The 22,515-nt window shown below is 43.7% G+C and overlaps 1 protein-coding gene and 1 non-coding gene across 4 annotated transcripts in view; one reads left to right on the top strand and one right to left on the bottom strand.

The window, feature by feature from the left end:
* Window positions 1-22,282, top strand: part of PPP2R2B (protein phosphatase 2 regulatory subunit Bbeta) — a 467,657-nt gene extending 445,375 nt beyond the window's left edge. For all 3 annotated transcript variants that reach the window (XM_055141210.1, XM_055141211.1, XM_055141212.1), the window contains 3 exons: window positions 7,782-7,951; window positions 19,201-19,292; window positions 21,558-22,282. In XM_055141210.1, the coding sequence (XP_054997185.1) occupies window positions 7,782-7,951; window positions 19,201-19,292; window positions 21,558-21,837 (542 nt within the window). In that variant the 3' untranslated portion in view covers window positions 21,838-22,282. The remainder of the gene's footprint in view (window positions 1-7,781; window positions 7,952-19,200; window positions 19,293-21,557) is intronic.
* On the bottom strand, window positions 9,789-9,961 carry LOC129406323 (small nucleolar RNA SNORA23). The gene has a single exon (XR_008630931.1). It is a non-coding gene; the product is annotated as a small nucleolar RNA SNORA23 (small nucleolar RNA).
* Window positions 22,283-22,515: the final 233 nt, after the last annotated feature.

Genomic DNA, 22,515 nt, shown 5'->3' with positions numbered 1-22,515 from the left:
GGGGGAGAGGGGGGACCGTTGGCCATTTCTATCATTGGGCAAAATTATTGACTGTGTCTCCTGCACAGTAAAAATTACTGCATCTCAATCAGCGACGTTTTTCTCTCCCGGGGCAAAACTGTTGCCTGCATCTCTCCGAAGGAGAATTGCCATCTGCCTCGCGCTGTAGGAAAATTGCCAGTTGTGTCCCCATTACGGGGGAGATTGTCAACTCCGTCTCCAAACGGAACAGTGTGCCAGCTGTGCTCCTCCACAGAAGAAACGTCAGCAGAAGAGAGGATCCCAAGCACTGCCCCGGCGGTGTGCCGGAGCGCCCGCTCTCCTCCAAGCACCTGGGCTGCGCTGGCATCAAGGCAGCTGATTGGCCAGCTTCTGGCCAATGAGAACTGCTCAGATCCAGGCCGCGTGTGTCACGTGGTCGTCCCGGGGGCACGTGTTTGCTCATCAGCCCAGCTGGGAGACTAGAAATGCACTCTGAGTACCAGCTGGTAGCTCCCACGGTCGGGGGCGGGGGGCTCTCATTTCACACCCCCTGCTTGTGCATCACTGCAGCCGTCCGGCCTGTCCTGGTCCAAATACTTTGCCAGGGCTTGACCGGAAACATCAGTCCCCGAAGCTACTCTCCAAGGTAAGTCTCCACCTGTCTCCGTTTGATAGTTAGGGAACACTATGCTTGGAAGGAGTTAAGCCACTTTCCCCCCAGTCTTCCTGACTTGAAAGCAGCCTGCAGAGCCGCACTCCACGGTGAGTGGGTGAGAGGCAAGCCTTAGATTTCCCAACCTCAGGGCCCCTCATGATGACCCTTCTACACAGGATACAAGTCCCCGTGCGGGAGGAGACCCCGAGAAAGGGCCCAGTCCTGGGAATTCCAGACATTTCTCGCTCATGCACACTTCCTTCCTGCTGTTGACTTCTGAGTCCTCCGAAACAAAATGTCATTTTTAGGTTTCACATTCTCTGACGCCAGCAGATTTCTTTTTCGCTCCGCATCCCTCTTTATTTGTGATTTCAACTCTTTCCCAGATTTCTGGGACATTTTGCAGTTTAGCCTCCTGCCTGCTTCTCAGGCCAACAGTGAAGTGCAGGAAGGTTTAACCTCAACCCCGTGGTGTGTTTTCACATCAGCTCTTGTTACAACACAAAACACTGTCTGCACAGGGCACCTCAGAGTGCCTAAAGAGTTGAAAAGGAAACCTTAGTCACCTTTGACTACACTTTGTAACCCTAAATGTCTTCTAAGAACTCTCAGATATGGAGCAGCAATTTACAAAGGGAAGATGATGATGATGATGATGATGATGATGATGATGATGATGATGATGATGATGATTGCAGAACTGAAGTGGGTAGCACTTTCACCCAGTCCGAGCTGAAAGTGCTCACCTTCTCCTCCAGGCCAGTCAGGCCCCACAAATGACAATATCTGGAGTCATTTGGGATTGAACAAAGGATGTAGTAAACATCCTAACTATCCAACAACAACAAAAATCACTTGCCCTAGACAATAATGCAGAAAAAAAATCTGAGAAACCTGCACTCCTAGATTGAAGCAAATTTATGTATCACCTTCCCAAGCAGGGAACTTCTCACACTTCTGACCCAGTCAATGACCTGTCAGTTCTCCAAATGTGAGGAGTTTCTCAACTCCTTGTATTTACTGACTGGTAACTCCTATCTTGGGGGTCTCATTTCACAGCCCCACTTATGCATGGCTGCACCTGTCCCTCCTATCCTGGTCCAAACATTGCCAGGTGATTGACTCGAAAGATTAGTACTCATAACCACCCTCGAAGGCAGGTCTCCACCTGTCCCCATTTGACAGGGAACACTATGCTTAGGAGTTAAACCACTTTTCCAGTCTTTCTAACTTGAAAGCACCCATTGGGCTTGGAGCCCAAGCAGCAGAACTGCATCCCATGGAGTTAGGACTAGACTAGGCAGTCTTAGACTAGACACCGTTTTTTTTTTCTTCCTATCCCTGTATCAAAGTGGTGACCATCCCTTCACCTCCTGGCCCACTGTCCTTCACACTCTGCATTGGTTATCAAAACCAGCTTCTGGTCATGTCATCCAGCAGCCTCAGATGATTCATTAACCTGAGTACTGGAGTTCATGACATGTGTGCTAAGTGAGCTGTGAGGTACTTTGGGAAGATTTCCTCCTCATCCCTCCTGCCCCATCATGAGGATTGGAGATAGAAATTGAAAGACCAAATTAGAGGAATTTATCAATCTGATCATCTACGAGCTAGGAAGGATCTGTAGGCACTTCTGCAAGAGAAACTGATGGGGCATGTTGTATTTAAAGCATGACGACATCGTTGCTGTTCCTGATATAATTGGGGTCTTGAGAAATGCTTTTCCTATTGTGAAGCTTAAGCCTTATGGGCTGTTAGGGTCAAAAGTGCCTCCTCATGGGAGGATCAACACTTGTCTCTCCACCCTGCACCTGTTTCCTTCTCTCCTCCATCTCTAGTTTCGGGATGCTAATTGGGAACCACGCCAATCCATAGGATTTCTAAAGCCAAGCTCAGGATTTCCAGAGAAATGCTAGTTTTGATTTGTCTCAAGATCCATCAATTAAGCTGCTGCTGGATACTCTGTACCCATGATAAAAAAGAGTTTTGCTTGCATCTTCTTGACTGGTTCCCCAGAGCCTTTATTCTCCCCTAAAAGTGCAGTAAGAGCTCATGTGTTCATATATCTACCTGATGTCATGTAATTGTTTAACATTTGCTTTTTCCTGTTGCTAGTGAGTGAATGAGAGTGGATTTGTCCTTTTCCTTGAGCAGAGGGCTGGCTACACATCTGTCAACAAATACTTTTGACTTATAAGCTCATGAACTATGTTGTATGTGTGTAAGCACACCAAAGACACCCAAAAAGCTGATAAATAATTGTACAGTCTAAATTAATGAAAATATTGAATTGCAGATCACTTCCTATGGACTATCATTTTCCTTCTTCCTCTTTCTGGGGAGTAGGGCAGTTAGAACTACTCCCAGAAGTGCTCAAGGGTCGTTCCTGATGATGCACAAGGAACCATATGTAATGGCAAGGAGTGAACTGGGGTCAGCCACATACAGGGAAAGTGCCTTAACCCTCATCCTATCACTCTGGCTCCCAATTTTTTATATTTTAAGAAATTGAAATAATTAGAGGTGAAATATTACTTAGATGGTATCGTTCAGAGCCATCTGAATGATAGGTATTATTGTCATTTTAAAATTTTTCAAACAGTTTGTCAATGTTGATTCATTTAGTATATCTACTGCACAATTTCTGTAGTCCAGGAAACAAAGGAGGGGGGAACAAACTCTGCCCTCAGAGAATTTCTTTTCTAAGGGGGAGGAAAAACAATGATACAATATATTGAACATATTTGCACACAAGGGAATGTGGAGACAGTGAAATCAATGGGTTTAGAAATTAGAGCTTGAGGCCTGGGTGAGAAATGCTATGAGCATCTTGACAAATTCCTAAGGTCCCCTCCCTCCATAGAAGCCTTGTTCCTTTGGTGTTGAAAATAGATTTGTCAGCAGGAAATCCCCCTTGAATGCCTTGGTGCAAAAAAAATCTCTTGATGAGAACGGAGCACAAAAGTGTGAATTTATTACTCCAAGCCAAGAGGGAGTATTTGAATGGGGTAAACCAGCAATTGCAGGAACTGTTGGTTCCCAAGATTCTGGTCCTGCCAAGGGTTTTTAATAGCTTTGTGGGTCCAAGTCCAGGCTGTGGTGTGGCGCTCAGTTTGGCACCTTGTCTTTATAAGGTCTGTCAAGGCCTGCAGACCAATGAGGAAACTAAGGAAGAGAAGAGAGGGACTAGAATTTGAAAAGTCTGTTGGTTTTTCCCACTCTTCGGGTTTATCTGGCTAATTGCAGAAGAAACTTACCCCACCCTAAACAATTGGTGTGGCCAAACCACTCTCTCTGAACTTTTCATCAAATGCCATCGTCTCAAACATGCCCAGAGGTCCCGACTCTGCTCTGGCCACCTACAAATTACATTGAGTACTAGAAAGCATTAAACTCTGGCATCTGCCTGGGACTCATTAACACTAACAGGTTGATTTTGTCAAAGGCTTTTGTGTGAAGGATGGAAAGAACTAATCAGCATTGGGAGCCCTCCAGCTTTACAACCCCACCTTTTTATATGTGGTATCAGGTATTGTATATGGCACAAGGCAGTATCGCAGCATGTATAAAATATATTTTAAAAAAAACCTTTGATGTCAGATCTGAGTTCAAAAGGTAGCTCTGCGTGGCTGGTGTGATAGTACAGCAGGCAAGGCATTTGCCATGCATGTGGCCAACCCGGGTTTCATTCCCAGCATCCCATATGGTCCCCCAAGCACTGCCAGGAGTAATTCTTAAGTGCGAAACCAGGAGTAACCCCTGTGCATCACCAGGTGTGACCCAAAAAGCAAAAAAAAAATGTAGCTCTCAGCTGGAGAGATAGTATTGGGTTAAGACACTTACCTTGCATGCAGCTGTTCCTGATTTGATCCCTGGCACTACACATGGTCCACTGGGTACCACCAAGAGTGACCCCTGAGCAAGGATCCATAAATAAGTCCTAGGCACTTCTGTATATGGCCCCAAAAAGTAAACCAGAGGTCAGAGTGATAGTACAGAGGGAAGGGAGTTTGTCTTGCTGACTTGGGTTGGATCTCCGGCATCCCATATGGTCCCCTGAGCACTGCCAGGAATAATTCCTAAGTGCAGAACCAGGAGAACTCCTAAGCACCTCCAAGTTATGCCCAAAAACCAAAACCAAAACAAAACAAAAATGTAGCTCTACCTCAGTCTAGCTATGTATTCTTTGACAGGTTACAAAACCTCTATTTTCCACTTCTATAAAAATATGGATTCATAGTCCCTATGTCATGCAATTGTCTTAATGATTAAATTGCATAAAATTTGAAAATAAAGGGACCTAAGATATTCACTTCCCATAAACATTAGTTTATGGCATTCTTACATTTTTTTGCTGAATGAAAAAAGTTTGTGGAGTTGTCGTTGTACATTGGATCTGGATAGCTAACCCATCAAGTGCAAATTGCCGCACTGGTTGGTTTTCTATGTCCTACTCACCATATCCTGCATAAATAACTAGTGCTGGGTTGATTTAAGAATTATCTTTTAGTATTGCCTACATCTTCCTTGTTTTATTTTTGAGGCTTTACAGTGGGGCTTTACTACTAAATCTTCCCAATATTTGCTAAGTATCAGGAAAATAAATTTCAGTGGTCCTTTATGTGTATTTGGGAGAAGGATCACACCCAGCAGTGATTAGGAACTATTCCTGGCTCTGTGCTCAGAGGCCACGCCTCGTTTCATCAAACCAGGGCCTTCTGTGGGCAAAACATTCATTCCAGCCCATTGAGTTATCACTCAGGCCCCTCAGTAACTATTCTTTACATTGCTGAAATAGACCACAGTTTTAGTAGTCCTCATTCCCAGATTCTAAAAATTTTTATCAATGAAGTATAGAGGGAAGGCATGTTAACAATGTCTTTTTTTAAATAGCAGTTTACATTATTAGCCAAGCAGCATACACCCCAATCTATATCTGGTAATTACTGAATATCAGAGTGAAAAATAAAATGATTAGACAAGGGATGAAACTCAGAGCCAGAGGTAGAGGGTATGCCTTGCATATTCCAGGACCTGAGTTTGATCCCTGATATCAAAAATGGTGTAATAAAAAAGGCATTAAAGAGGCTGAGGGGTCAATTTACTCCAGAGTTACTGAACCTTCCACACTTACTACCTCAAGCTATTCATGCAAGTGTATTGAGGGGAGGCGGGTGGTGATGAAGCTTCAGGGTCCCCTCTCACTGAGAAGTGGTATGCCTAGTGTTCCTAAGACACTGGTCCTTGCATATTGGATGGAAATGTTGAAATTCAGTTCCAAGATTTAGAGACTTTCATTAATACTCAATCCAAGAGTCTAAGAGATGAGGCCATGGACTGAGAAGATTGAGTCAGCCACTGTAATAATCATATGTTCTGCTGTTTCATTGGGTTATGAAACCTAAAACAATTATGTTTTAATTGTCGAGTTCATTTCTTGACCAGTTGTGTTTTCAATGAAAATTAGTGTTTGGGTTTGTGGCTTAGTTCAGCGACATCTGAAGAAGTCATTGTGTTATACCATCTTCTATGTAGAATTTGACACTAGGAGAGCACAGAGGAAGTGGGCAAGTAAGAGGGAGCTGGGAAGGGCATATACATTCAGACCCCCCCATGGCTAAATTTATAATTTAGCCTAAAATTATAATTTAGAACTTAGCAGGCTGAATTGCTGTAGTTAGCTGTCACTGTTGCAATTAAACACCATTTGATAAACCTGTGAATTGTGTTTGGGCTATGAATATCCCCATACAGGTTTCTGTGTGAACTTGTCTTCCTGTCTCTTGGGTTCTGGTGTTTATTAGGTGGAATCTAGCGCTGATGACTATCTTACATCTAAAGTCAGAATACCACTTGCTATTTGTGTGACCTGGGACAAGTTACTTAGCTTCTCTGAGCTTCAATCTCTTTCTCTCTGTGTGTTGTCTATTTGGTACAGAAGTATGTATTATTTCTCTCAATAGTTTCAACTATTTACACTTACATGAATAAAGGATGGCTTCCAGTTTGTATGAAAGCTGCCACAACCTATATTTCTACCTGAATATTGAGTGCTCCTGGTTCAAATTAGATATGTAGATTATGTCTTGATGTTTCCCAGTTTCATCACTATCATCACTGGTAGAAATTCTTCATTGATACAATTTGGTCTAACACATAGGCTTCATCTCCTACATATTCTAGTCCCAAATGATCTCTACTCCAAAGCCCTATCATCTGTGGTCTGGCTGATTTTTAGCATTTGCACAAGAACTCTTTGCAACAAAGTTCTTATTTATCATATTAATATGAAACTATCTTAATCTCAATTAGTATCTGAGCTTTTTGGGATAATATTTTCAGTTTCTTTTTCTTTATGCTGAGAGTCTTTTACATGTGTTCTGTGCATCTGATTTCCAATCTGGTCCTTGACTGGAAATCAGTTAAATTGATGAATCGATTGCCTGTGGGTGCTTACCATGTATTCGCTATTGTCAATACTTCTTTTTCACCTACAATAATGTTGATAGAGTAGGGCAATTTAGCTTGGTAAGTATTATCAATAGAAGCCACAACATAAGTGAAAGTTGAAATTATTACAAACCAAGGAGAGCTCAAATGGTAGAACACAAACCTAGCATATGGAAAGTCCACCCACTATCAGGTATGCCCCCCACCCCACCCCCAACAATGGAAACTAATACAATGAGAGGGAAAGAACCCAGTCACCAAAAAGACACATATTGTATGAGTCCATTGATGTGAAATTTCCAAAGAGGTAAATCTGTTGAACCAGAATGTAGATTAGCAGTGACCTAGAGACTAGGGGATAACTGCTAACAGGTATGGGTCAGCAGGACATGGGGACCTGGTTGATGAAAATGGTCTAATCCACTGAACATTATAATGTTGTTATGAAATATAAAATCAGTGAAACTATCAGTTCTAGGGTTTTTCCATCCTCCCATGAGGGGAGAAAAAGCAACATGGAAGCCAATAATAATAGCTTTTTCTGCTGCCAGTCTCTTTTACTTCCTTAAGTCCTTCATGTACCAGTCCTGCTCCAAGCAAGATGCTGGACTTTCTAGCTGACCCCAAACATGTCAGCATCCAATGTTTTTGAGGATGAACTAACTTTGTTTTTGTTGTTGTTGTTGTTCTGCAGTTTTTGAAGAGCCGGAAGATCCAAGCAACAGGTCGTTTTTCTCTGAAATTATCTCTTCAATTTCGGATGTGAAGTTCAGCCACAGTGGGAGGTATATCATGACCAGAGATTATTTAACTGTTAAAGTCTGGGATCTCAACATGGAAAACCGCCCCATCGAGACTTACCAGGTACCACCCTTTACCCACCTGTATTGAGAAAGATTGAGGACTTCCTCTGTGGTTTTCCAAGTCAGCCTCCACTGCACAGCACAGAGCAAAAGCATCTGAAATGCACATCCAGTGGGACTATAAATCAATCTAAGCAGGGTCTACTGAGAACTTAGAGTGGGGTGGTGGCTGCAGAAATGTGAACAAGATTACACCCCTGGCACAGAGGGGAGAAGTCAAAAAAGGATTAAGACACTAACACTAACGTGTCATGATACACCAATGATGTATGGTACAAAGAGATGGGGTTGAGTGCCATAGGGCACTGGCCTGGTGAGAAAGATTTCCTTAAGCTGAGTCCTAGTTGCAAGGAAATGTGTATGCTCACAAGATGTTCAGAATCCTGCCGTCAGAGTCATGGATTGTGTTGAGAAAGGAGTTCTCTCTGCCTCGATCCTGAAGCCCAGAGATAGAAAGATGAGCCTGGTGATGTGAGAAGTGAGAGCAGATTGCATTATCTGTGCTTATTATGATGGGTACCGTGGATAGTCTTTAAAGATCTCACGCTGGGGGGCTGGAGCAATAGCACAGTGGGTAGGGCGTTTGCCTTGCACGTGGCCAACCTGGGTTCAATTCCCAGCATCCTATATGGTCCCCTGAGCACTGCCAGGGGTAAATCCTGAGTTCAGAGCCAGGAGTCAACCCTGTGTACCACCGGGTGTGACCCAAAAAGCAAAAAAAAAAATCTCACACCGGAAGAGACATTCTGAGTTGTGTTTTGGGAGGTTGTTCTTATTGCAGTTCTTTAGTTTTGGGGGGAGAGGCCTCCCAAAAAGGGTTCAGGAGGTTGTGGGGGAGTAGCACCAGCAATTCTCAGTCAACCAGAACATGAAAGGGCCCAAGGTGCTTGGCCCAAGATGCTGGGGATACCTGGGCCATCCCAGCTGTCCTGGGGTGGGGGTGGGGCTCCAGGGCCACACTTTGTGGTGTTCAGGAGCCTCCAGGGCTGCACCTAGTAATTAGGGAAACACGTGGTGCCAGAATCGAACCTGCATGCCTGGTATATGCCCTAGTTGTACTGTCTACCAGCCCAAGTCTTTATTTCAGTTTTGTATTTTTATATTGCCATTGGGTCAAACATATTAAAATAATGTAGACATGAGGAGAGGCTGGGCTGGACAGATCAGGAAGAAGGTCACTGAATGTCGGGGGAGAGGAGTGAGCATGTTGGATTTTGACTTCAGCTTTGGCTCGATGGTTAACAGACATACTAACACAGGGAATAAAGGAGAAGGCAGTGTTGCAAATGATTAAAAAAAGAATACCAGGGGCTGGAGCAAAAGCACAGTGGGTAGGGCATTTGCCTTGCACTCGGCTGACCCAAGTTCAATTTCCAGTATCCCAGATGGTCCCTCAAGCACTGCCAGGAGTAATTCCTGATGCATGAGCCAGGAGTAACCCCTGTGCATCACTGGTATGACCCAAAAAGGAAAAAAAAAGAGAAAACCAGAGTTTTGTGTAGAAAGGGCTTGATGAAGGTAATTGTGGACAAGAAACAATGAAAGCAAAGATTAAGATAGACTTATCTTAAGATCTCCTGGGTTAACTAAAAAGAAATGGAGAAATTTCAGAGAGTTTTTGCTCACATTTTTTTATATAAGTGGCCTAGGACAGTGGTCACCTTTTTCAAAATATATAAGCTGTAGAACCGGCACCACCATCCAAGTCCACAAATTTTCTATCACTAAGACTGTTTTGTTGAAGAGCTGAAAGGGGGCTCCCAAGCAGTGCTCAGTGTGAACCTAGACATATATCTGGACTTTAAATCAATTTGATACTCAAATATAATGAATTTTTTTAATGTATGGAAATCTGGAGGCAGGTCAGTGGGAGTTATGTCCCAAGAGACAACACCAGGCCAGTACTATGATTCTAGGGTTTCTCTTTGATGTTTGTGTGAATGGCAAGATCTGAATGCAAAACATAGGTACTGCTACCAGACACAGGTGAAAACTATGCACATGTTAAGCGGCCATTGAAAGAATATTTTAAAGTCACGAAATTGCACAGGAGTGAGAATAATTAGAAGACCTTATGGGGGATGAAGAGATAGTACATCAGGTAGGATACTTGTCTTGCACATAGCAAACCCGGATTCAATCCTCAGCATCCCATATGGTCCCCTGAGTACCACCAGGAGTAATTTCTGAGCATGTAACCAGGAGTAACCCCTGAGCATAGCCAGGTCCCCCTTCCAAAATAGAGAGAGATTGTGGGAAGAGGTGTGGAATTGTGATGAGAGGATGTGGATGCAAAGAGCACAGATAAATGGTTCATGAATGTTGTTCTGAGCTGCAAAGATAGGACAGTGGGTAGGGTGCTTGCCTTGTACATGACTGACCCGGGTTCAACTGAAGCACCCCATATGGTCCTCTGAACCCCACTGCGTGTGGCCCCAAAAAACAAATATGTTGTTCTGAAGGGACATAACAATGGTAGCTGAGTGGGTCCCAGGCCAAAGAAGTTATCACATTATGGGTTTATTAATTGAATAATCATGAGATACACCGTTACAGAGTTGTTCATGACTGGGCTTCAGTCATAGTGTTCCAACAGCCATCCCTTCACCTGGATTCACCGGTGCACATTTCCCGCCACCCATGCCAATGTCTCCAGTTTCCTTCCCAGCCTCCTACCTCTATGGCAGGTTCTCTCTCTTTTCTCTCTTCTACTCTCTTCTCTCCCTCTCTCCCTCCCTCCCTCACCCCCTCTCTCCCCACTTTCTCCTCCCTCCCTTTCCCTTTGTTTCTCCCTCTTCCTCTCCCTCCCCCTTTTGAACATTATGGTTTATAATACAGGTACTGAAAGATGCTTGTCCCTTTACCTACTTTCAGCACTTAGTTCTTTTTTAAATATTTTTATTGAATCACCGTGAGATACAGTTACAAAGCTTTCATGTTTGAGTTTCAGTCATACAATGACCAAACACCCATCCCTCCACCATTGTACATTTTCCACTACCAATGTCCCCAGTATCGACTCTCTGCCCCCCATCCCAACTCGCCCCCTGTTTCTATGGCAGACAATTTCCCTCATACTCTCTCTCTACTTTGGGGCATTATAGTTTGCAATACAGATACTGAGAGGCCATCATGTTTTGTCCGTAGTCTACTTTCAGCACACATCTCCCATCCTGAGTGATTCCTTCAACCATTACTGATTCAGTTATCCCTTCTCTATCCCAGCTGCCTTCTCCACCAGTTCATGAGGCAGGCTTCCAACCATGGAGCAGTCTCTCTGTCCCTTGTCTCTACTGTCCTTGGGTGTTAGTCTCATATTACACTACTTTATATTCCACAAGTGAGCACTCAGTTCTTGAGTACTGATTTCCAGTTATCATTATCATAGTGGTCCTTTCCTATCATAACTGTTTGTTATCCTAACATCATGTTTTATGTCCTGAGGAATAAGCCAGTAGAAAAGCCACTAAATTGACCTTAGATAGACAACACACATCCAAGGAAGGAAAGAAGTATAATTAGTTACAGATGCAGACAGTTTTTAACTCTTTTGTTGAGAACATATAGATTGCTTTGTGTTATTGTAATAGTTCTCAGTAGAAAGAAGATTATCAGCTGAGTGAGAAGAAAGGGAAAATGTAAAATGTTGTTTAGAAAGGTGAAATCACTGGTAAAATGGTGTAGGTTGTTCAGACTCTCACTTGAATTTTACTTGCAAGAGAAATTGATTTATTTATGTATTTCTCCCAGGCCACATTCACCTCCTTGGTACAAGTAAGGAAGGGCAGAAAACTACTTTTACCCAGTGATGATATTCTACCAAATGAGAGCAAAAAACAAAGACAACAAGACAATATTGTTGAAAAGTGTGTCTAAGAAAATGATTGTATAAGGCAGGAGCAGTAGCACAGCAACTAAAGTGCTTGCCCTGTGCAGTCAACCCAGGTTCAATCCCTGGCACAACATATGGACTTTTAAGCCCCTCCAGAAGTAATCCCTGAGCAGAACCATGGATTAGCCCTGAACACTTCCAGGTGTGGTCCAGGAAAAGAAATTATCACACAAAGAGAGAAAATAGGAAAATGGATTTGAGTAGTTGATAAAATCTTAAAGGGTACAGCGATGGTAACAGCAGGGTTCCTTGTAAGAAGACAGAGGTGCTAGGATTGCTACCAGGAATGAGGCTGGAGTTCTGGGTGGACCTGCCATGGTTATAGACAGGAAGTTTAAAGGCATGAATTCGAAAGAGCGGAGTCTTTACTCAGGATATTCTCTGGAGCAGTAGCAAGGAGCCCACCTTCCTTACATAGTTCGAGAGAAGCAGCATCTTCCAGAGAAGCAAATCTCAGAGGAAGTCAAAGCACTGGGGACTGAGTTCCAGAGGGAACTTGTACAAGTTTTGGGGGTAAAATTAAAGGGTATTATATGAGATAGTTTTGTTGCCCCTGTGGTTCAAAGAGCATTCCTGTATATTTGGGGGTCCCATTGTCCCCCAAGTTTTTGCAGTTCATCTTGGGAAAGACTCCATTAGAGAAAAGTTGGTTCTGCAAGTAAAAAGAATAATTAGCAATTTCATTTAGGGAAAGACTTTAGAATTTAGCGATAACATGAAATTAGTCAACATTTTAAGACTTTCTAAAATTCTGTTCAGATTTTAGAATATTTAAATCTTTGTAGAATATTTAAAAACTCACATCGTAGCAGTGATATTTAAATATCACAAAATTTTATATTAAAATATACCATAGAGGGGCTGGAATGATAGCACAGCGGGTAGGGCGTTTGCCTTGCATGCGGCCGACCCGGGTTCAATCCCCGGCATCCCATATGGTCCCCCAAGCACTGCCAGGAGCAATTCCTGAGTGGAAAGCCAGGAGTAACCCCTGAGCATCGCTGGGTATGACCCAAAAAGCAAAATATATATATATATATATATATATACACCATAGAATGCTAAAATGAGTTGTAGTCAGTTAAACTTTTATACTGTGTCGAAGATAGGAAATAAGTTCTGATTCTGTGGGGGGAAAAGTGCATAATTGATTGTTAGTACCTGCTCTGAACAGGAAGGCTCCTGCCACTCATTTTTATATGTAGATCATCAGTATCTTTCCATGAATAAGAAATTGGAGACCTATGCATAATAACCATTTTCAAGTTTTCCCATGGAATAGGAGATTTTATACTAATGTTCCAGCCAAATCCTAGCCCACATCTGGTTTCAGAATAAAAGATTTGTTGAGACTCAGAACCACCTCCTCTTTCACTTATCATCTCTGAGACCCCAGGGCACTGATAATCAATAATTTGTCCCTTTTTAAGAAGAGTTTGTCAGTCCCTGATGATAAAAACCAACCAATAGGGGCTGGAGCAATAGCACAGCAGATAGGGCACGCAGCCAACCCATGTTCGATTCCCAGCATCCCATATGGTCCCCTAAGCACCGCCAGAAGTAATTCCTGAGTGCAGAGCCAGGAGTAACCCCTGTGCATCATCAGGTGTGACCCAAAAAGCAAAAACAAACAAACAAAAACCAACCAATAGAACTTACCTTGACCTCATGATTAAACAATTCACTAATAGAACAATCCCAGACTTCCATGGCCATATAACATAATGGGGCCAATGAGATACTATAGCAGATCATGCTCTTGACTTGCATGCAGTCAACCCAGATTTGATCCCTGATGCCACGTAGGGTCCCTGGACCACTATCAGGAGTGATCCCTGAGCACAGAGCTAGGAGTCTGGCAAAAAAATATTACTAATAAAACACACTGGTATAAAAGTGAGAACCACTTAAGAACCACTCTGTTGGGAGGGAGACATATTTATAGTCAGCAAAGTCATTCACAAGATAACAGAAGAAAGCATTAAATAGGATGAGTTTTAATGCTCTCTTCCCTTTAGATTTGTCTCAAGTTATTATTCTTCCTTATTCTTCTCTTTAGTGGATAAAGGCCACCTTGTTTGCCTAATTTCTTTAAACAATAAATGCAGACCACCTATATCAGATGTTCTTTTCATTCAGATGTCTTCAAACATAGGCAGGAACTTCTCAGAATTTGTATGTCAGGAAGGAGAAAATAATGGTTTGGACTATGGTTTTCTTTTGAATCCTTCCTGACTTTGTCTTATAAAAAATATTTAGAGCCAGAGAGACAATATAGCAGGCAATTTGCTTGTCTTGAATGAGCCGACCCATATTAGATCCGTGGCATCCCATGGCCTCCAGAGTGACCCCTGAGTGCAGAGCAAGGAGTAAGAACAAAGCACTGCTGGATGTGGCCCAAAAACAAACCAAAGAAATTTGTGTGTGTGTGTGTGTGTAAGTGTGTGTGTGCATGCATGCATGTGTGCTCGTTCAGTGTGTTCAGGGGGCTTGAAGGTATGTTTTTTACTATAGACATGGATTTCTAAACCACATTACTACGACACATTTCACCCATAGTGCTTCTATAAGATAATAAGGATGAATGATAGGAGATCAGAAAATTTTCAGGAAGTATGGGGCTGGAGCAATAGCACAGCGGGTAGGGCGTTTGCCTTGCATGCGGCCGACCCGGGTTCGATTCCCAGCATCCTATATGGTCCCCTGAGCACCACCAGGGGTGATTCCTGAGTGCAGAGCCAGGAGTAACCTCTGTGCATTGCCAGGTGTGACCCAAAAAGCAAAAAAAAAAAAAAAAAAAGAAAGAAATTTTCAGGAAGTAGCCAGATCTTAAAGGACACCACTGCCTCTCATACCCCTTATCTACCTGTAAAAATCCTTATTTTCAAATCAATATTTGTTACTTTTCACACAAAGAAATTGGGTGATTCTAGTGAATAAAGAAAATATTCTACTCCTGTCTTAAAAATCTTATAAATCCTTGACCATTGTCAGACTAAGTCCTACATACTAGATTATAAAAATCTGTTTAACCAACATGTGTTTCTCTCTTCTTGGTAAACCTCACATCTGTGTATTGCCTTAAAAGTGCTCCATAACAGATAAGAGGAAGGAGTAGGAGGATTTAAAGTTGAAAATAGAGATATATTTTGCTCATCGTTTTTTCCCTAAATGTAGGTGAACTGGAGGACAGGATAACAATGGGATAAAAGTAGCACACCACATTTGGCTTCCATTTGCGATCAGATTAATTCCCAGTTTGGCACCCTTGCCCTAAAGCAACCTCCCTCTCCTGCCTCTATTGTGCAGTCCAAAAAGCAAGTTAATGATAAAGGCAAGAAAGAACAAGAACCAGTCTGGCTTTCTAGAAGAGAACAGCTCTTGAGAGTAGGTGTCTCAGCTCTCAAGGGGGTAGTTAAACTCCCAAGTCAGTGACTTTCAAGGAAATAATCTTAGTTGTTTAGGGGGAGGAAGAAATTGGTCAAGATCAGGGTCAGTAGATTATGTCCAAGAAGCCAACTCCTGTCTTCACCTGTTTCTGTCAAAGTTTTATTGGAACACAGCTCCAAACATTTGAATAACCTGCCATTACTTCTGCATTACACATGTAGAATTGAGGAGAGGCAACAGAAACTATAGGACACATATAGCATAAATATTTACTATTTAGGGGGCCGGAGCGATAGCACAGCGGGTAGGGCATTTGCCTTGCACGCGGCCGACCCGGGTTCGATCCCCGGCATCCCATATGGTCCCCCAGCACCGCCAGGAGTAATTCCTGATGCAAAGCCAGGAGTAACCCCTGAGCATCGCTGGGTGTGACCCAAAAAGCAAAAAAATATATATATATATATTTACTATTTGGACTTTTAGAGAAAAAAAGTTTGCCACCCTCTGTTTAATACTTTCCCTGGTCAAGAATATGTCCTTCTTCTGCCTTTTGGACCATTCTTTGTTCTAAAAATCTTAAGAAGCACCAGAGAGCTTCATCCCTACAAATAGAAAGAGCTAGCTAAGTCATACCTTAGTCACTTCAAGAGCAGGAGAGGAAGGGATGAGTGATGAGTTCATCTATAGTAGAGACCCAAGTTCAGGATAAAGCCTTTCCCTTCCCCATCTAATGGTGCCCTGAACCCTGTCATCGTAGCACTGACAAAATAACACTGAGAAGGCCCAGAACTCTCTGGGAACCAGAGAATAAAGGTGAAGAAAATTAATCTGCAGAGTTAGAGCTGCATATTCCATCTAATGGAACATGGAATCCATATGAGCGTATTCCTTTACCCACTCCTAAGCACACACAAGAACCTCCGACTCAGTAACCAGCAGAACTCCAAAGATCAGTGCAGTAGAGGAGCCCAAGTTGCAGCAGGGAAGAAAGGGAACCAGCATTTAGTCAATACTTTCGAGAATGCCCTCTTCTTTCATTCCATTCCTGCTCTCTCTTGACCTTCAGTGTTTTCTCGGGCTCCCATCTAGAGCCGGGACCACAAGTAAGCTGCAATAGGTTGCTCACAGTTGGACTTGGAACCCAAATACAGGATTTGCTTCCTGCCCTGTCCCTTCTCTGTTATCTTGTACCAGTAGCACATGCCCCCATACTTCTGGACCCTAACGTGAAGAAAAAAGGTCATACCTACTCCAAGAAGCTTTGTAGATGAGACTTAGGGGCAAAGCACTTGGCTAGCCCAGGGAGCATGCATATTGTTACTGCCACTCCCCACCCATAGGCTTCGGGAAGGATGATCTGCAGGGAAAAGTTGAAGCCAGTTCCTACCTCTAGCCTTATTCATTGGCCTATTTGCTATCTATGCCTGAGATACTGAATGTAGCTGGAGAAAATTATGCAAACATTTGTTAAAGTTCACAGCCTCAAGTGGCCCTCCATGACTTCTACTACCCTATACTGTTTCCTATAGAGCTCCACCCACCCTTTTATCTTTACTAATAACCTGGTTTCTCAGTTGCTCGATGAGTAAGAACAAAGATTATCACACTCCAGATCTACACCGTCCCATCCTAGTCGGCTGGACAGTTCTCCTGCCTAGACACCATCACATCATCCCATCCAAAAAGAATCGACGGCACCATCCTTTCAAAAGAAAGCACTGTAGCACTGTCATAGCACTGTCATCCCGTTGTTCATTGATTTGCTCAAACGGGCACCAGTAATGTCTCCATTGTGAGACTTATTGTTACTGTTTTTGGCATATTGGATACACCACATGTGGGTGGGATGCTCTCGGTAGCTTGCCGGCTCTCCAAGAGGGATAGAGGAATTGAACCCAGGTCGGCTGCATGCAAGGCAAACGCCTTACCCACTGTGCTATCGCTCCTAGGAGAATATGTGCTGTCAAAGCCAGCACTGATCTAGGAGATCTTTTTTCCCCTGATTTTCTCTCTGAACATTACAACTGTCTTATGCATTTGTCATCTTGGTTCATCCTGCAAATATGTTATGAATCCTGGGTACAAAGAAATAGTATACCAAGTAATGCACTCGCCTCACACACAATCAACCTGGGTTTAATCTCTGGCACTGTATTTGTTCTCCTGAGCACCACCAGGAGTGATTCCTAAAACACAGAGACTAGGGTAAACCTTGCAAGAAGTGGCCCCAGAAACAAAAAATAATCTCTTTCCCTTGGGATCCAAGCCAGAGTAATATTCAGGTATAACTGGTTTCCCAGATTCTGTCCTTAAAATTCCTATTTCCTGCCCCTCCTACTGCAAGCTTGGTTCCTTTCTGTGATGTCTTCCTTACTCAGAATAAAGGGCCTGTGTAACTGCAGCTGCTTGCACACTAGAATGAAAGCACTAAGTGGATTTTGTTCACTGCCCTATTCCAAGCACAGAGGGGGCATTCAAATAAATAGTTCTTGAATAAAAGACCAAATAAATGGTGCCCTCCAATGCCAGTTGGCAAGTCCACTTAGAAATAGAATTCTCGGCTCTTTTCACTCTGGGTAAAGCTTATGTTTTCTCTTGATCATGTATTTCTCTTCTCTGTTTTTTTTCACTCTGGAGAAGTCCGTATTCCCTCATAAACACTTATTCTTCTCTTTCTGGGCTCTCTCATCTTTCTAAGTATATTTCTTTCCATTAAAAAAGTTTGCTTCACTAAAAATAAGAGAAGAAAATGAGACTCTGGGTGTTGGAGGGATAGTCATTGGGCTGAGCTCGTGCTTTTGCATGCAGAAGGGCCCAGTTTCATCCCTGGCACCTCCATGGACCCCAGAGCACTGCCAGAAGCAATGCCCAAGCACAGAATGGGAAAGTCATCCCTGAGCACCATTAGGTATGGCCCAGAAGAAGAAAAAAGAAAAGAAAATGTTATTCTACCACTTAATATCCTGGCCATATGCTATTGTTGACCTCACTCAACAAGCCTGTTTAATCACTAAGCAGCAGTTCACAGATCTGAGAGTCAAATCTGAGTTCTGACTCCGAACCACTGGATTCCAGGAACACACCAAAAGCATTAAGAGTGTATTTCAAAGGGCTGGAGAGACAGCACTAGGGTTAAGGTCCTTGCATTGCCCATCACTGACTCCAGTTCAATCCCTGGTACCACATATGGTCCTCCAAGCCCCCCACCCCAGTGTAATCCCTGAGCACAGAGCCAGGACTAAACCCTGAACACAGCTGAGTGTGACCTGAAAACCGCCCCTCCACCCCCCAAAAATAATTGCACATTAAGAGCTGTGAAATATATTGACAGAAATCATCTTCTGACAGTATAAATAAGGAGGACTGGTCATGGTAGCAAGCTTGCCACAGAGAGGGAGGGGAAATACAGTTAGGATAGAGAATGGACCACTATGACAGTGATGTTGGAAATAGCCATTCTGGACAAAAACTGAATGCTGAAAGGAAGTAAAGATGATATACATGATACCCTTTCAGTAATAGTATTGCAAACCAGTGGAGACCTGGCACCACATATGTTCTCCTGAGCACCACCAGGAATGATTCCTGAACACAGAGACAAGAGTAGAGTTTTGGGACACTGCAAGAAGTGGCCCCAAAACACAAGGGTTAAAGCCCTTGCCTTGCCCATAGCTGACTCTAGTACCTGGAAGGAAAATAAGAGCAAGAGAGAGAAGAAAAGTGTCTGCCATAGAGGTAGATTCTGGGGCTGGAGAGGGGGTGAGGTAGTGGGGTGAGGGGTGCAGACAGGAGGAAAACTGGGGACATTGGTGTGCACTGGTGAAGAGATGGGTGTTGGGACATTGTATGACTGAAAATCAATCATGAATAACTTTGCAACTGTCTATCTCAGAGCGGTGCAATTTTTAAAGTATCATCTTCATTGTCTTTTTTAACTTAAACACTTTCTATGCTCCCGTCTCTTCCAGGTTCACGACTACCTCCGCAGCAAGTTGTGTTCCCTCTACGAAAATGACTGCATTTTTGATAAATTTGAATGTGTGTGGAATGGGTCGGACAGGTAAGAAGGGCTGTGTGGCAGGGCAATCTTCTAGAGATGCCTCTCCCTGCTAGGTCTTCCATTCTCAGTGGGGTTGCAGCCAAAATAGAAGGAAGACTCTGGGGCCTGACGCCTGGCTGGGTTGAACTGAGTGTGTTATTGGAGCCTGAAGGTGTTGGGCCTGGGAGGAAAGGAAGAAGATGTGAAATTCAGTTCTTCTTTCAAGACTCACATAGGCAGCCCCAATGTCAACAGGAAAAGCTTCCCTTTTCCCCATGAGCTACCTGTCCCCAGAACAAAGTCAATGGGCCTCAAATCAAGGTCACGAGTAATCCACAGGCAACGTGCAGCATGAAGAGTTGGGGCCGCTGCACTTTCTAGATAGAAAAATAAGTGGCTGGTGTGGACCTGGCCAAAGGCCCTTGTGGTTCATTAGCTGAAATTGAGTCAGCATCATTTATCACCTTCCCTCACAGTGATTTATTACTGTTTTAAGGCCTTTGATTTCAACAATACTTCATATTACCTCCCAATAGTTCATTTTTAGTTTGACAAATATAGATGACTCTCTCACTTCCAGGAAAACTAAGGGCTCCCCACCAGGGACTGATTTTGTTCCTTTATCGGGCAGCACCCAATAGTTCTGGGAACCTTGGTGATTCTGACGCTGCTGGGTATAAGCATTTTAGTGAGTACAAGCTGTCTCTCTGATACTGCTCGGGCTATCTTGCCCCATGAACCGAGGAGTTTTCCACTTCGCAGACCCAGAAGGGGTTTCTCCATGGCAGGAAACCTGAGGCATGCAATCAGCTGGTACAACATGGGGGGGGGGGGGGGAGTGTCAAGAAATTGTTTTGGGGTTTGTTTGGGTTTTTTTTCGGTTTTGGGATTTTTTTTACTTTTTGGGTCACACCCAGCGATGCTCAGGGGCTACTCCTGGCTCTGCACTCAGGAATTACTCCTGGTGGTGCTAAGGGGACCATATAGGATGCCAGGGACTGAACCTGGGTCAGCCGTGTGCAAAGCAGACACCATGACTGCTGTACTATCACTTCAGTCCCATGTCAAGCAATTGGAATGGAAGCATGAAGGGTTGGTTTCACAGCCTCTTGACAGAGTCCAGCAAGAGTCAAGGTGCTAGGGAGAGAGTTTGTTAGCAGAGCACCAGCAGGTTAGAAGATGGCACACTCACATCCAAGGGAACCATGTTGCCCGTGTGCTCACAGGAAACAGTTTCTAGAGGGACCGGAAAGGGAAGTATATTTTGAGAAAGGGCAGGCTGCAGACTGGTGGGCACCAGACTGTCCCGTGTGCCTTTGTGGCAGCTGTGCTGTGTCCTGTAAATCTAGAGGATTTCTGATTCAGAAGCTTCACAAGCTCCTGTGTGTGTGTGTGTATGTGTGTGTATGTGTTTGGGGCCACACCCAGTGGTGCTCAGGGTTTACTCCTGAGTCTGTGCTCAGGGATCACTCCTGGAGATGCTGGAGGACCATATGGTCTATTCTCATATAACCTGGGTCAGTTGCATGCAAGGCTGCAAGCAAGACAAGTGCCCTACCTGTCCTACCATTGCTCCTGACACCACAAGCTTCTACTTTTGTCCAGTGCTAGACTCCTGATGTGAGGTAGGGTGGCCTGGCATCCTTAGGGCTGCAAACTGAGCCAAAGAATCACAAGAAATTTAGCAAACAGGAATAATAAATCAAGTTATCACAGTCTTCCTTTCCAAGTCCAGCCGAAGGGCTTGTTACTCTGAAGGATTCTAAAGTAAATAAGCAGTTTCTCTGTAGAACCTGCTGGAGAATCGGGGAGTTTGTTTTCATAAAAATTTTTGAGCCTCAACCTGTCAGAATCCCTTGTATTGGTGCCAGAGTGATAGTATAGTGGGCAGGGCACTTACCTTGTATGCAGCCAACCTGAGTTTGATCCCAGCATCCTGTATGGTCCCTGGGCCTACCAGGAGTGATCCCTGAGCCCAGAGCCAGGAGTAAGCTCTGAGCACCACAGGGTGTGGCCCCCAAATCCATAATACCATACCATTTGCTCCAGAAAAAAATATAAACTTAAGCAGGTAAGGTACTTGCTTTGTATGCAACCAATCTTGTTTCAATCTCCAGTATCATATATAGTCCCTGGAACTGCCACCCAGGGTCACTCCTCAGCATAGACCCAGGAATAGTCCCTGAGCACTGCTGAATGTGGCCCAGTCCAACATAAAAGATGCTGTTTCCTTCTGCCTCTTGCCCACAGCCTTCTGTGACTCCCCATCTCCCTTCTCCATTGCAGCGTCATCATGACAGGGTCCTACAACAACTTCTTCAGGATGTTTGACCGAAACACCAAGCGCGATGTTACCCTTGAGGCCTCGAGGGAGAACAGCAAACCTCGAGCTATCCTGAAGCCACGGAAAGTGTGTGTGGGGGGCAAGCGGAGAAAAGACGAGATCAGCGTCGACAGTCTGGACTTTAGCAAAAAGATCTTGCATACAGCTTGGCACCCTTCAGAAAATATTATAGCAGTGGCGGCTACAAATAACCTATATATATTCCAGGACAAGGTTAACTAGGAGGGAAGGTTATTCCTTAATCATCTCACATACTGAATACTAGTCGAACATGGTTTTAAATGTTTCTTTGGGTCTTTCTTTGACTCCTTGATGTTGATTTCCCTATGCTGAAACGATTGGAATAGAATTTAAAAGAGTCCAACTTCCCCAAGTCCCCGATTCTCTAAGAACTTTTGGCAAGCCCAATAGGTTCTGGAACATTTCTGTTTAGAATCACAAGCTGTTCGCTAATGGTCATTCTCCCCTAGTCGACTTGAATTTCTGATGCTTTTATCACCCCGTTTTCTCTGGTGGGTCCAGTGTTTTGTTTCTAGGTGTCTGCTGCGATTAAATGAGGTTGTCTGTAGTATTTAAAGAGAAAAGAGATTACTTTTTTTTTTTAATTAAGCAATCCCATTTGGTTGAGAGAAAAAAAAATCAACGAAAAATAAACACGTTTACTCTACCCTCAGAGTCTTCATTTTGCTGGCGGGGGGCAGGGGTGGGGGCGAAGATAAACTCATCAACACCTCCTGCCCTTGGAGAAATTTCTGTTTTCCTTTAACATTTTCTTTTTAAAGCCTTTGCATTTGAGCCAGAGAGTTCTTTCAAGGGGCTGCAAGAGGACTTGAATGAGAAGAGCAGGGATGCAGAATAAGGGCAGGGACACACACACACACACACACACACACACACACA

The sequence above is a fragment of the Sorex araneus genome, chromosome 6 (genome assembly GCF_027595985.1).
Source record: "Sorex araneus isolate mSorAra2 chromosome 6, mSorAra2.pri, whole genome shotgun sequence".
NCBI lineage: Eukaryota > Metazoa > Chordata > Mammalia > Eulipotyphla > Soricidae > Sorex > Sorex araneus.
The sequence above is the reverse complement of the archived record's forward strand: the minus strand, read 5'-3'. Positions and strand labels throughout refer to the sequence as shown.